Raw genomic sequence first — 16,192 nt, 5'->3', positions numbered from 1 at the left:
GTAAAGTAATGCTCAAAATTCGCCAAGCCAGGATTCAACAATACGTGAACCGTGAACTTCCAGATGTTCAAGCTGGATTTAGAAAAGGCAGAGGAACCAGAGATCAAATTGCCAACATCCAACTGGATCATTGAAAAAGCAAGAGAGTTCCAGAAAAACATCTACTTCTGCTTTATTGACTATGCAAACGCCTTTGACTGTGTGGATCACCACAAGCAGTGGAAAATTCTTAAAGACATGGGAATACCAGACCTCCTGACCTGCCTCTTGAGGAGTCTGTATGCAGGTCACAAAGCAAAAGTTCAAACTGGACATGGAACAACAGACTGGTTCCAAATAGGAAAAGGAGTACGTCAAGTCTATATATTGTCACCCTGCTTATTTAACTTATATGCAGAGTACATCATGACAAATGCCGGGCTGGAAGAAGCACAAGTTGGAATCAAGATTGCCAGGAGAAATATCAATAACCTCAGATATGCAGATGACACCACCCTTATGGCAGAACCTGAAGAAGAACTAAAGAGTCTCTTGATGAAAGTGAAAGAGGAGAGTGAAAAAGTTGGCTTAAAGCTCAACATTCAGAAAACTAAGATCATGGCATCTGGTCTCATCACTTCATGGCAAATAGATGGGGAGACAGTGGAAACAGTGTCAGACTTTACTTTTTTGGGCTCCAAAATCACTGCAGATGGTGATTGCAGCCATGAAATTAAAAAGACGCTTACTCCTTAGAAGCAAAGGTATGACCAACCTAGACAGCATATTAAAAAGCAGAGACATTACTTTGCCAACAAAGGTCCATCTAGTCAAGGCTATGGTTTTTCCAGTGGTCATGTATAGATGTGAGAGTTGGATTATAAAGAAAGCTAAGTGCCGAAGAATTGATGCTTTTGAACTGTGGTGTTAAAGATTCTTGAGAGCCCCATGGACTGCAAGGAGATCCAACCAGTCCATCCTAAAGGAAATCAGTCCTGGATATTCATTGGAAGAACTGATGCTGAAGTTGAAACTCCAATACTTTGGCCACTTGATGCGTAGAGCTGACTCATTTGAAAAGACCCTGATGCTGGAGAAAATTAAAAGCAGGAGGAGAAGGGGATGGCAGAGGATGAGATGGTTGGATGGCATCACTGACTCAATGGACATGAGTCTGAATAAACTCTAGGAGTTGGTGATGGACAGGGAGGCCTAGCGTGCTGCAGTCAATGGGGTTGCAAAGAATTGGACACAACTGAGCGATTGAACCAAACTGAACTGAACTCCCTTAAAGACTCCATCCTCAAAGACAGCCACAATGGTGGAGGTGTGGGGGGCAGAGTCAGAGTTTCAACATATGAATTCTTGAGCTACACAAGTTTTCAGACTATAATAAACACTTATTATTTACTAAAGGAAATTTTTCTTATAAGGGTACTGATGTACATTTGAAAAATAGTCATTTGATTTCCAATTCCAAATGATTCAAAGACTGAATATCAAGAGAAAATCCTTTCTAGAAACCAGAGAGGATACTTACTTGAATTAGGAGCCCTTTCCTGAATGTAGGACTAAGTCATCCAATTTCTGCTCAGTAAAACAGAATTCTGGTGTGTACCTCTTTAAATGATGGTGTTTCAGATATTTTAGAGCACTGTTTCGTCCTCTCTGAGTCTTCTCTGGTTGAATATAAGCATCCTCCATTTAGTGCTCATGTTACAGGATATGAGGCAGGTCCAGGGAAACTTGGAAACCATCAGTATTTCTCTTAAATTTCCATATAAGACCCTGGCTATATATTCTTTCCAATAGCCTGAAACTGAACCTTCTCACTGACTTATTTTGAACCATAATATAATCCTCTATGACAAAATAACATGAATGGAGATAAGTATGAGTCCCACAAAATATGGCTAATGATTACTTGCTTATTCATTTATTCAGCAAATATTTGCTGAGTATTCATTATGCATCTTAAATTGGTTATTTGGTTCTTGGAAGTTCCCTAGTTCATTTCTGTATCCCAAGTGGTCTATCATATCCCCATTATGACAACATTTTTTTTGTGATGAGTGTTTTGATGAAATTGAAAAGCTTTTTAAAAGATTATATAACTAATTTATCTGGGGAGATTGGGGACAACTAGTAAAGGAAATTTTCCCCAAAGAAGTGATATTTAAGCACAGACATAAAGATTGCCTAAGTATTAATAATTCAAATTAGGGCTAAGGAGGGATAGAGAGATTACCAGGCATAACAACAGAGCAAGTATAAAAGCCCTGAAGACAAGATGCTTAACTCAGAAAAGACCAGGAGGGCTAGAACAAAGAAAGAAGAGACACAAGACCAAAGAAATGCAAGTTAAATAATGTGACTAATGTTGTTATAAGCATCTTTGTTCTGGGCCAAGTCCCGTGCTGGAGATCGAGAGTAGAGCTGTGACAAAGGCTAGTCTCCCTCAAGGAGCTTAGAGTCTAGCAAGATAATACACAATGTATTGAATATTACCTATTTGTTTCTGTAAAGTCAAACTATTGCACAAAACTTCTAAGAGCTTAACTTTAAGATGACTGCCTTTGTTACAGCTTCTAACAATTTCCAGTAAAATTATCACAAGTGTTCTGGAATAACCCAGTGGCAAAACTAAGAATATAAGTAACTTTTTAAAAATGTATTTATTTATTTATTTGGCTGTGCCAGGTTTTAGTTGCAGCATGTGGGATCTAGTTCCCTGACCAGGGATTGAACCTGGGCCCCCTGCATTGGGAGCACAAGTCTTAACCACTGGACCACCAGGAAGTCCTCAAGTAGCTATTTTTATTCAAAATTATTCTGTTGTCAAAATCTGAAAGAAATTTCATACATAATGGCATAACTGCAATGTGCTTCTGAAAGTAAGCAAGTCTATGCACCTACTGTTTACTTGGTCCTTTCTTTACTATTTATTTGATGCGTACCTTGTATTACTCAGACAAGGAGAAAGGAACCCAACTATGCCACTACTTAGGCATATTGTCATTTTAAGTATGCCTGGTGCTGTTAGTCCCCCTTAACACCCTTTCGTGATCTTTCCTTTAATTGTTGGTCATAAACAGAAACAAATGGGTGTGGAGTATGAAGCAAGGTTCTGAAAATGGAGTCATTCATCTTCCTTGGTATAAGGCTCATAAGCAAAACATTATAAAAGGATGAGGAAACAAAATCCCTAACTGGGAAAAATAATAGGGGATATTCCACCTATTGAACTAGGATATTTCACCTATCAGAGAACTAGGTGATAAGGTTTTTATGTTTCTATTTCAAGGCAACACAACTGCACTAGATGGGTAGCAGCTGGATACTAATCTATCCAGCTGGATATTAGTCCACACTAGAGAATTTAAGAGTCCACTCTCTTCTTAAATAAATCTTTACACAATATTGTTCTATATTTATCAAACTCTGTAACTATATACTCAACTTCAAGAGATATAATTTTAAAAAATCATTATGTGTCTATGGACTTGCAGCAATCATTTCATCTTTTTTGTTTCATATATTTTCCAGTTTTATAAAATGTCTGTGTTTTCTCTCTAATAAGTCATTATCAAGGTATTATCCTCTTACATGTGTTATGCTCAAAAAGAAAAAAAAAATGCAGTAACAATAATTAAAATAAAAAGCCACAGGATAAAGCAGGTTAAGTTTCCAAGACAACAAGATAATATAAAATGGAAATGCATCTACATATGAGGGACTGTAACGGAAGGTTTTTTAAATAACATAATAATATAACTGAAACCAAGTTTAGAGGTAGTCAACAGCTAAGTCCTTGATATGACTACTTTTCCCCTTTACATCGTTGTGAAGCGAATAAATGAAAGAAAAAACTAAGTTGAAAAAACTTAGAGTACACTTTTATAAACAGTGTCTTCAAATAAGCACCATCAATTATCTTAATGCTGAAAGTCAAAAGCTATTTTCTCTTTTTTTAATATCAAGATCACGGTACAGGTGTGTACCATAATTTCTTATACTAAAAACTGTACTTGAGATTCTTGTTAGTATAGTAAGATAGAAGAAAATTCATATAGGCCTTAACCCTATAAGTATCCCTCTAAGCACTGCTATAACTACATCCATTAAATTTTGATTGACTGCATTTCACTTATGTTGTCTCATATTTTTTTTTAAATTTTCCTCTTGATCTCTTTATTAAGTCATTGGTTATTGAGGAATGCATTGTTTAATTTCCACATATTTGTGAGTTTCCTCCAATTATTTTCTATTATTGATATCTAATTTCATTCCATTATGGTCAGAGGATGCATTTTGTATTATTTATATCCTTTTAAATTTATGGAGGTTCGTTTTATGGCCTAGCCTATGATACATAAGGCAGAATGCTCCATGTGTACTTGAGAAGAATATTCTGTTGTTTTTGGGTGGAGTATTCTATTAACATGTTAGGTATAATGGATTCATCCTATTGTTCAAATCTTCTATTGCTTATATATTTCTAACTAGTTGCTTTATCCATTACTGAAAGTATAATATTGAGATACCAAATCATCACTTTGGAAATCTTAGTTATTATATGCTCAACAGTATGCTATGTATGCACAGTTCTATACAGTCACTTTTTAAAAGTTAAGAAAAGAGAAGAACTATGCATTTATACTGTCTTCTATAATGACATAATTACTTCTTCTGATGCTCTTTTAGTGTGGAGTTGAATTACCATCTGGGGTTATTTGTTATTTGCTTTCAGTCTGAAGAACTTCCTTTCTTTTTCCTTTCAAGACATGTCTTCTCGTGACAAATTCCCTCAATTTTTTGTTTATCCAGGAATATCTCTATGTCATTTTTTTTTTTGAAAGACAGTTTCGCTGAATATATGATTCTGGGTTGAAAGTTTTTGATTTGAGCATTTTAAATGTGCTAGCCTTCTTTCTTCTTGGGTTCACTGTCTCTATAAAAATTCAGTTGTTAATCTTATTGAGGTTCCCATGGAAGCGATGAGTCAACTTTCTCTTGCTTTCAGAATAGTCATCTTTTAGTTTCAGTATTTTTTTCTGTCTCTTTGTGAGTATCTTTGTGTTTACCTTGATTTTTGTTGGTTTCTCAATGTGGAGACTAATGTTTCCAAAAAGTTTTGAAGTGTTTCAGTCGTATTTTTTTCCTTTCTCTGTCTCCTAGTATTTTCATTGTAGGTATATTGGTATAATGTTGTACCATGTATTTCTAGGGCTCTATTCATTTTTCTTTTTTTCCCTATATACTTCAGTTTGCAAAATTTCTATTGCTCTATCTCCAAGTTCACTAATGCTTTCTTTTGCCAATTCAGATTTACAGTTTAGCTATTGTAATTTTTCATTTAGTTACTGTACCTTTCAACTCCATAGCTTCCATTAAGTTCTTTTAAAAAAATAATGTCTATCTCTTTATTTATATTCTCTATGACATGAGATCGTCATCATGCCTCCATTTCTTTCTTTAATGGTTACGTAGTTCGTTGAGCACATTTACAATGGTTTCTCAGAAATCTTTGTTTAACTTCACTTTTGTTTGCTGTCATGGAGCAAACCTGATCCCACCTGCTTCCCTTCTCCCATCCCCACTCCCAGCTTATTATGGGTCATGCTTTCTCGTTTCTTTGAATGTCTTATAATCTTTTGTTGAAAACTGAACATGTTTAGAGAATATATCATAGTAACTCTGGATATTGACCCTTCAGCCAATGCATGTTACTGTAACTTGTTGATTTATTTGTTTAGTAACTGACTGGATTATTTTAGTGAAGTCTGTTTTCCCTCTACAATATTAAGCCTCTGATGGTTCACCTCAGGGGACCCCAGCCTTGGGTTTGCCCCCAGTCACCAGCAATGGCAGTGGTTTGGGCAGAGTTCTCTCTTTCCTTGACTACATCCAAGTTGTTAAACTTCACTAGTTGCCAGATGCTTTCTCTATTGTTTTTAATTTAGAAATCATCTAAATTGTTCTATAGACTAATCCAACCAAATCTAGGTTCCTTCAGAAGTGTATTTCCCTTAGTGTTTCAGAATTGTTCTGATCCAAGCAGGGTCCTCTCCAGCTCTTTTCTAGTTTCTAAGTTCCTAGGTTCTCTGCTTCTCAACTGAGGCAAAACATTGAGCCACGGGCTTTGAAGCGGAGTTGGAGACTATGCTGTTTTTCTCGAGTGACACGTCTACTTTAGGAGCTGGGCACTTGATGTGAGGGTACAGTAGCCTCAAGTCTTTTTGGCGTGGCTGTCCCAGTGTGAAACCACTGTCATAATTCAGGGCAAGCACAATGGATGCCCTGTATTCCCCGTGAAGTCTTGCCAAGGTAGAGCCTCTGCTGCAGGGTGAGAACTGGTGACTGCCCTACAACTGCTAGCTGCGGCCGGGAGGAAGCTCTGTGTTCTCGGCTGAACCGGTTTGGGGTACAGTTTCCACCTCCCAGGGCTGAGAGAAGGGGGGAAGGCGCTAGCTACCAGGTTCTGTTGAAACACCATACTCGAATCATTCCTACCAGGCTCTACTACGTCTCCTGAATCAATGTTTCTCTATTTGGTGCCCTTCTCCAGGACTATTTCCAGAGACTTTAGTTTGCTTAAATTTTATTTTATAAATTTTATAAACTGTAATTCCAATTCCACTGTGGAATTCCTCATATTATCATGCTCCTCATATGTATCTCTGTGTTGAGATATATTCTTATAATTAAAAATAAAAAATGTTTTAGAGGGTGACTGAAATTAAATCCAACATATAAAAGTTATGTTTTATATACTAGCAACAATGAGATGAAAATATAATATTAAAAAGGTAGTAAGTACTAAAGCAACTATATATATATATATATATATATACATACAATACTAAGTGTAATGAAACATGTGAAAATCTCTTGCAGTTAAAATGAAAACATTTTAACATAAAGTAAATTAAAAAAAAACGCAGTCTTGATATAGAAGACTAAAGTTGTCAATTCTCTTAATTTATTTACATCTTAATATAATTTCAAGTAAAACTCTTACAGGAATGTTCATGGAACTTGGTAATCTATTCTGCATTTGTCAGAGATTAGCAAATGAGCAAGAATAACTGAAATATTCCTAAAGAAAAACATAATGGGAAAAACAAGCATCGTGATTTATTACAAATTTTTCATACATAGAAAGTACAAGATTAGAAAAACAGAGTCCTCGGACATAATAGAGAGCCTAAAAGGATGAAGATACACAAAATCTTGATTTGTGAGAACTGAGAATTGAATGTCAGTGGGTAAGAGATAAATTACTCCACAATTAACCTTGGGAAAATCAATGATCAGTACAGAAAAATATCGATACCATACAATTGCTTAAATGTGAAAGGCAACATTATAAAAAGTAATTTTTATGTAATTAATAATTAAAAAATAAGGCTAAATTACTAATCATTAAAGAGACTGAAAAAATGACTACATTGAGATTAAAATTTTAATAAAATGAAAAGGCATCATATATTTTAAAGAAATAAAGCAGAACTTTATTGGACATATTTGCAACATGGAATTTAAAAGAAATACCTATTTCCACTACCTGAATTTGAAGTATGTGAAACTGCTAATATTCAATGGTTTTTGGGGGGTGTGAAATAATGGCAATTCAATTTGACCTAATAAAATAATAATAAATGTAAATACCAACAGAAAATATGGTAAAAATATTAATAGGCAAATAGGCAATTGACTTTGCGTGGAGGTAGCAGGTGAAAGTTATCATAAATGACCCATGGACTTCCTTTACTTAGTCAATAATTTTCTTTATATAGAAAGAGAGCAACATATGCAGATACCAGGAATAGTAAAGGAAAAAAATAAGTATGAGTTAGGTCTAAGACCCATTAATACTTTTCTAAGTAATAAAGGAGATAGCTTTGTTCTGCAATGAATAATACTCCTGCTGCAGTTTCTAAATTATCATTATAGATTGTTTAAAGAGAGACTATACAGAGATAGCTCTTCATATAAATAATGCTAACCACAAAAAGACAAAAGCCTCCATTGTAATTTTATTAATTGAATCTCAAAGAACAATTCCCATCTTCTGTTTTGAACTATGCTATATGAAATCATCCACAAATATTCCTTGCACTAATTAACTGTACTCAAACTTGTCTCACACTTTCTGGAAATATAACACACACAGCTATATATTTGGTATCTGTTTTAAGATAATGTTCTCCTGCTTTTAGCTCACTGGCATTTCCTTCTATGTCATGGAAATAAAGATTACTATATCATTTGGAATATCACTGCTTACTTCCACTAGAGATCTCTTTTCACTTTTCAAATTACTAAATAATGAGACACAATCAGAAATAACTTAGAAAAAAAATGTTAACTCAGTTTTTTTTTTCTCTCTAACTGCTTACTATCAAGACACTGTAGATCTGCATGTATCTTAAACAAAGCAAAGACAAATATAATTTATACATTTATCTTAGGGAATGTCTGTCACATTTTTTGAATTCTGGTATTGGCTTCCCTGGTGGCTCAGATGGTAAAGAATCCGCCTGCAACGCAGGAGACCTGGGTTCGATCCCTGGAGGAGGGCATGGCAACGCACTCCACTACTCTTGCCTGGAGAATCCCCATGGACAGAGGAACCTGGTGGGCTACAGTCCATGGGGTTGCAAAGAGTCAGACACAGCTGAGCGACTAAACACAGCATAGCACATTGTACTACATGGTACAGAAGATTTAACACATTTACATAAAAATCATTTGAGTGGAATGTCTATCTGTTCATGTATTTGAGTATTCTGGAAATCACTGGGACATCTATGACCAGGAACTATACGACAATGGTTTGGAATGTTTGCCTTAAAATGCAACAATGAGGCAGACAAATGTTCTGGGGTCTGCAAACTTGTCAATATTTGAAAAAATCCCACTGAAATAATCATTTTGCCCAAATAGTACTGCACACATTGATCAAAGTTACATTTATTTGTTTTTGACTTGAATATCAGTATGAAATAATCACTGTTCCCATCTGAATAGCCCTATGTCTTTCATTAATTGAAATGAGAAAACAGACTAATATGTGTGTGTGTGTGTGTAGGTGTATACATATATATACATATATAGCTACAGTACATGGCATAGGGATGAATGACAACAAAAAGTTTGGCGTGAAATTTTGAGATTCACAGGGCTACAATGGGACCAATCACTTCTCACTAGTCAGTTCTACTTTGAGCTGAAGTATGCCCTTAAGTGTCCTTAAGGGTTGCTCCAGATAAACAGTATACATTTCCATATAATTTATACATGAAAAATGGATCGCCTGCTCCTATGACTTCTCATTTAATTCTTATTTGTGTAACCACTACAGGTCTTCTCTACAGAATTTTAAAATATGTGGCATATCTCCTCCAATTGGCAGTAAATTGGACTTTTGTTGTATATTAATGTAAATGCTCTAGAGCATAAATGACTCTTTTTATATTAATAGGTACCTGTGGGAATCAAGTGTACAATATATTTTGTATGCCATACTGTCATAAAGTCTATCTTGTAACACAAAGCTTTTCAAATATGGCTTTCAAATGTGGTGAAATTATAGTCTAGTTTTCATTGTCACGATAAAGAACATTAAACTTATTTATGGGGACTTCGGGTAATTTGCGTTCTATAAAAGGACACTTGAAGATTATTTTTGCAAGAGAAATCCTTTGCATTTACAAGGTGAGGGTAAAGCTCCATTAATTTATCCTGAGGCCATCGTCATTAAACCTGTTAGGGGGTGTATGGTCCATGCCAATTGGGAAAATGGGAAGAGGGAAGAAGAAGAGAGGATGAGTGGTTCAGTGGAGCTGGGATTGTCATGAGGAGTGCAGAGGATTTATGAACTAGAAAAACAAGTGTTGTTCAGGCAGCCATTTTGAAATGATGCAAACTATTTTAATTTTCATTTTTCCAGATAATTCCCTCAGCATTTTGGCAAAGCATAATGGATTCAACCGCCAGAAGCAAGAAGTCTATCTTTTACCGATCATAATCAGTGACAGTGGGAATCCTCCTCTGAGCAGCACTAGCACCCTGACCATCCGGGTCTGTGGCTGTAGCAGTGATGGCGTTGTCCAGTCTTGTAATGTGGAAGCTTACGTACTTCCGATTGGGCTCAGTATGGGCGCCTTAATCGCCATATTAGCGTGCATCATTTTGCTGCTAGGTATGTACTTTCTTCATAGCCTAATAGTCACCATTTTTCTGGTTCATAAATGACTGTAAATAAGGACAGAAAACCCTAACTCGACCTAGAATATCCTAGTCAACATTCTTTGGAAGAAAAACTCTTTTCTACTTCTCCAAGCTTTGAGGTCACCAAGAGGGAAAAAAAGGATTATAATAGTAAATGTCCAATTGGAGAGAAATGTTCATTGCCTTTTTCAATTCCATCACCTGTGAAAAGATAAACTACAAATAATGGTGGTGGAAGTGGGAATGGACCTTTATGTGGTTACAATAGCAACTGTTATATAAAAAGACCCGCAGAGCTTCTGATGTACACCAGTTTACTTCAAGAGGGGACTTGCATATGACCAAAATACTCTTTTATCTAAATAGTGTTTGGGTTGGGCTGCTGAATACATCCAATCACAAAATTTGGTGAGAGAAGATGAAAGCAAACGAACAAACAAAAAACACCTTTTCCTCAAAATTGCATTGTGTTTCTCAGATAGTTTTCTTGATACTAAAATCAAATTAAGATGAAGACTACAAATTAAAAAAAAAGTTTTTGTAACTTTTCTGCTAAAGAATTCAATTATAGAAATGAGATTAGACAGTAAGAAAACACACAAAAGGGAAATTATTCATACATCTTATCCTGCCCTTGGAAAAAGGTTATGTCAGTTACTACCTTCCTGGTTACATCAGTTCTGCTCACCCAGTATCTTGTATTGAGCATCATTTCCTTCCATATTTGATGCCATTAGCCCAAGTTTGATTTGGCTAGTTTTTTTTTTTTTTTTTTTTTAATGCATTCCTCTCCCTTTCCCCACCTTTAGTTCTACTTTACAAGGTAGAGGAAAGCTAGCACTTGCCCATTCAAAGCTGACATTCACCTTAATATAGCACTTTGTCTGTGAATGAACATTATTTTATTGGAAACAGTCTTGAAGAACTGATTAGAAAAACACAAAACATACTCGATTTGATCTATTCAGCTCCTTTTTCTTTATAGAAGAGAGGCACAGAGTCAAAAAATATTGAACGACCTGCCCAAAACACATAGCAAGTTAGTCAAGCTATCTGTGCTGTTTTGTGTTTTGTGTTATTCACTCCAGAGCTCCCAGTGGTAGTAAATGTAGCCTTCACCATGAATAGATGCAAACTTGTTATTTTAACCCAGCTTCTTCATCACCATTCAATAAATAGACGCAACCTAGAATAACATTCACTCAAAATTCTGCCCATACTTCAGAAAGGCGTTTCACTTAATTCCCAAATGAATGCATGAAAGGTACATGTTCATAAGTTTTTGTTTGTTTGTTTGTGCATTTTTTTCCATTTATTTTTATTAGTTGGAGGCTAATTACTTTACAATATTGTAGTGGTTTTTGCCATACATTGATATGAATCAGCCATGGATTTACATGTATTCCCCATCCCGATCCTCCCTCCCACCTCCCTCTCCACCCAAACCCTCTGGACAGTATGGTACTGGCACAAAGACAGAAATATAGATCAATGGAACGGAATAGAAAGCCCAGAGATAAATCCACGAACCTATGGACACCTTATCTTCGACAAAGGAGGCAAGAACATACAATGGAAAAAAGACAACCTCTTTAACAAGTGGTGCTGGGAAAACTGGTCAACCACTTGTAAAAGAATGAAACTAGAACACATTCTAAAACCATACACAAAAATAAACTCAAAATGGATTAAAGAGCTAAATGTAAGACCAGAAACTATAAAACTCCTAGAGGAGAACATAGGCAAAACACTCTCTGACATAAATCACAGCAGGATCCTCTGTGACCCACCTCCCAGAATATTGGAAACATAAGTTTTTAAATAATGCCCCTTGCTCAACATATACAATGTGTTACTTGTGAAATTATATGTCTGTCTGACTACTTGTTATTTTGTGTTTTTCCTACAGTCATCGTGGTGCTGTTTGTAACTCTGCGGCGACACAAAAACGAGCCACTCATTATCAAAGATGATGAAGATGTGAGAGAAAACATCATTCGCTATGATGACGAGGGAGGAGGGGAAGAAGACACAGAGGCTTTCGACATTGCAACTTTACAGAACCCAGATGGAATTAATGGATTTTTACCCCGTAAAGATATTAAACCAGATTTGCAGTTTATGCCAAGGCAAGGGCTTGCGCCAGTTCCAAACGGTGTTGACGTGGATGAATTTATAAACGTGCGGCTACACGAGGCAGATAACGACCCCACAGCCCCGCCATATGACTCCATTCAGATTTATGGCTATGAAGGCCGAGGGTCTGTGGCCGGCTCCCTCAGCTCTTTGGAGTCCACCACCTCAGACTCGGACCAGAATTTTGACTACCTCAGTGACTGGGGTCCCCGCTTTAAGAGACTGGGCGAACTCTACTCTGTCGGTGAAAGTGACAAAGAAACTTGACAGTGGATTATAATAAATAAATCAAAGGGACCTGAGCATTCTGTAATATTCTAGGGTCACTCCCCTTAGATACAACCAATGTGGCTATTTGTTTTAGAGGCAAGTTTAGCACCAATCATCTATAAACTCAACTACATTTTACTGTTGAACCAAAAAGTTAATAATAAAAATAAAAAAGTATATGTTAGGAGGTTATAAATCTTGTGGAGTGTGAATTAAAGTATGTGGAGTGTCTAGAAGTCTTTGGATATTTGATATTTACCTGACCACCAGAGACAAAGATTGGGATCCTGGCTCCTCCTTAGAGGAATGGCATATAAAGAGGAAAAAATCAAAATTAAAAAGGTGCTTTCTTAGAAAATGGACCTGCAAGAAATTTGCTGCTGATACGTGTCTTCTGCGAGGATTTTTATAAATGCAAATGGTTTTTTCCCCTTCACCTGTAAGGATCCCGCCACTAATGATAAAGCAATACTTGGTCTGCTGTACATTCTGACTTTTTGGAGTTTTGGGAGGCCTCCTAGATTATACGGTACGCTGACCATACATTGTACATAATTGTTGGCCCCACTCATCAGAGACGGAATAGCATCTTTAAATATTGTGTCGAGCCTTAAAATATTCATGTTTGTAATCCATTCCAGGGTGGGGACTGCCAGCTCAGTGGTGGGAGGAGAGAAATCTCATTCGAATGGGCCTGTTCTCTGCAACCAGGATTACTCTTTCCCTCCAGTTCACCTTCTCCCACAAGGACACAAAGAGAAACTGTCACACAGTGGACTACATAAGAGACAGATGGTTTTACTGCTAGCGCGTGAATTTATTTGTTTAATCCTCGAAATAAATATTTTATTGATGTCCATTAATGCTTTTATTTATTAAGGCTGGTAATTTATAGATTAAGGGACTATATGAAAAAAAAACTAAATTATATCCATTAATAATCCTTTAGATTGTTTTATATAAATATATATACAATGAATGTTTAATACATGTACATTTTGAGGAGATGAGTATGGCAGGCAATATTATCAAAGGGAAGCTAATAGTCTCTTTAGAGTAGAAAGTGTTATTGTGACTGGTGATGGCAGGAGCAGCATTTTCCCAGAGAAACTTTTGGACTGTTTTCTATTTTGTTCATAATCCTAGTATTTGGTGTTTTTACAACAAGCACAAACATCTGAAAGTATATTGATTCATGTGACTATTTAAACTCTAGACTTTTAGATATCTACATAATGCCCTGCCCAATAAACACACTTCAAGTTGACCCCACTGTTTTAGAGCAGGAACTGATTTGTACATAATTTTACTGCTTCTGTTTTTAGCACTTGTCTCCCTGATCTTCATGATGATGCACAGAACGTCTTAGAATCCAAAACAGAACTGCACTAGAAGATGTGAGCATATTCAATTTGTAATGCAAACCTGCCATTTAGGAGTAGAAAATGTATGATAAAACTCAAGTACTACATGCAGATCATTTTAATTTTCTACTTTGCTTTAACGCAATATTGTTTATTTACTCCATGTATTGTATTCAGAGAAACTCCTGTATTGTTTCCTACTTTGTGAAATATATTTTTATAAATACCTTTGTTGTCATCACTTTTTTTTTCCCAATCAGATGGAGATTGAATAACAGAGTCATCAACTCTAACTAGAATTCTAGAATGTTCAACAAAACCATCCCATGGATCACTTTTTATTTTAAGGGTCTTTATTATAAAGAACCAGAGATGAGAAATGGCTTGGTGATGGTCACACAGGAAGATACCAACAGGGACATTAAAGGAACATGGGCAGGAACATGGTATATGTTAAGGCTAGTTCAGCTCCACTAGTTGGGGTCCTCCTGGAAACAAGCGCTAAAGCGGAGTTAGGAGTAAAAGGTGAAAGAAAGGAAACAGGATTGTGCGGGGAACTTTTTCAGACAAGGATGTAGATGTTAAAACATCAGAGTGAGGAGATTAGGAAGAAGGATTTGGCAAGAGAACCTTAGACTGCAATGCAGACCTGACAAACTTTGGTCAGACAAATAGGGAGTTCTGAGGGGGTCCTATAAGAGGACTCTCTCATTGGGCAAAAACAACCTCCAGTTCCCCTGCCACCTCAGTCATTGGCTTGGGGTTGCCTGAGAGAAGCAGGGTTTTAGCTGGAAATCCAGAGGCACCAAATTCTGGATTGACTACATGGTGATTTAAAATGTTTAAATAGGGCTTCCCTGGTGGCTCAAACGGTAAAGAATCTGCCTGCAATGTGGGAGACTGGGGTTCAATCCCTGGGTTGGGAAGATCCTGGAGGAGAAGGGCATGGCAACCCACTCCAGTATTCTTGCCTGGAGAATTCCACGGACAGAGAAGCCTGGCAGGCTACATTCCATGGGGTCGCAAAGAGTTGGACATGACCGAGCAACTAAATATTTAAATATTACACTTAGAATTTACAACCCCCGAGTGCTCAGCAACTTAACTGACCCCTTACTGAGTTTCTTTGCCTGAGAATAGTTTATCTTTAGTACTTATCACTTTGACTATTGAACTCTTTTTCTTGAGGTCAAAATGATGACCTAAAGTGACTTTCAAATACACTAGGACTTGGCACAGTGATTAAAACAAATACTCGGTAAATGTAGATCATTAGTAGTAGTTGTAATAGTAATAAAAATTAATATTCTGATGATGTCACACATTCTAATCCAAGGTGAGATTACTACTTCAGTTGCCTCTTGCATACTAGTCTCATTTCTAGTGTACTTTTCAGTGAAACGGCATAGGTTATAGGCATATAAACGTGTCTAACAAAAATTACACTATTTTTCAGGAACATAACATCCATATCCTCAGATCTTGCCAATAAATAAGATAATCTTCATAGGGTGATTTTCATGGGCAGGAGATATTATTTGGTATACAGGTTGTTCAATCTTATCTCAAAATTTACTTTGCCCAAGAAGAGAGAAAGAAAGTGTGGTTTTATTGTTGATTTTCTTTGCCACTATTATGCTGACTCTTTGTGCTTAAAAGCCTGTTTAAGGTTTTATAATATGGGATCAAGTAAATTATACCATATTCATGTAAGGCTGAACTACACTTTTAGAGTACCCCAAATTTAAATAAGTATGGGCTTCCAGGGTGGCTCAGTGGTAAAATATCCACCTGACAATTCAGGAGAGGTGGGTTCGATCCCTGGGTTGGGAAGATCCCCTGGAGGAGGAAATGGCAACCCACTCCGGTGTTTTTGCCTGGGAAATCCCATGGACAGAGGTGCCTGGCAGGCTACAGTCCATGGGGTCTCAAAGAGTCAAACATGACTGAGCAAGCATGCATGCAACCATGACTTTAAATAAAGATCTGAAGAATATATACACACACGCACACTCCTACATTGACTTAAAGTACTTTTTACTTTAGCAGTCACTTTACTTTAGCTAAAACTTCCTGCATCAAGAGGTTGATGGGGTTTTCAAACTTTTAGGATTTGAGTATACCAAAGTGACTAGTTTTGTCTCTGTGCATTTTTTGTCACCGTAATATTGTAACCGCAATACTGTAGTCAAAGAGCTGACTCACTG

General features: G+C 36.6%; 1 protein-coding gene across 2 annotated transcripts in view; it reads left to right on the top strand.

Moving 5' to 3' along the window:
• Positions 1-14,160, top strand: part of CDH8 (cadherin 8) — a 395,613-nt gene extending 381,453 nt beyond the window's left edge. For both annotated transcript variants that reach the window (XM_065925450.1, XM_065925449.1), the window contains 2 exons: positions 9,935-10,186; positions 12,125-14,160. In XM_065925450.1, the coding sequence (XP_065781522.1) occupies positions 9,935-10,186; positions 12,125-12,618 (746 nt within the window). In that variant the 3' untranslated portion in view covers positions 12,619-14,160. The remainder of the gene's footprint in view (positions 1-9,934; positions 10,187-12,124) is intronic.
• Positions 14,161-16,192: the final 2,032 nt, after the last annotated feature.

This window comes from Muntiacus reevesi, chromosome 2 (genome assembly GCF_963930625.1).
Source record: "Muntiacus reevesi chromosome 2, mMunRee1.1, whole genome shotgun sequence".
Classification (NCBI taxonomy): domain Eukaryota; kingdom Metazoa; phylum Chordata; class Mammalia; order Artiodactyla; family Cervidae; genus Muntiacus; species Muntiacus reevesi.
This window is presented reverse-complemented; position numbering and strand designations above follow the sequence as displayed.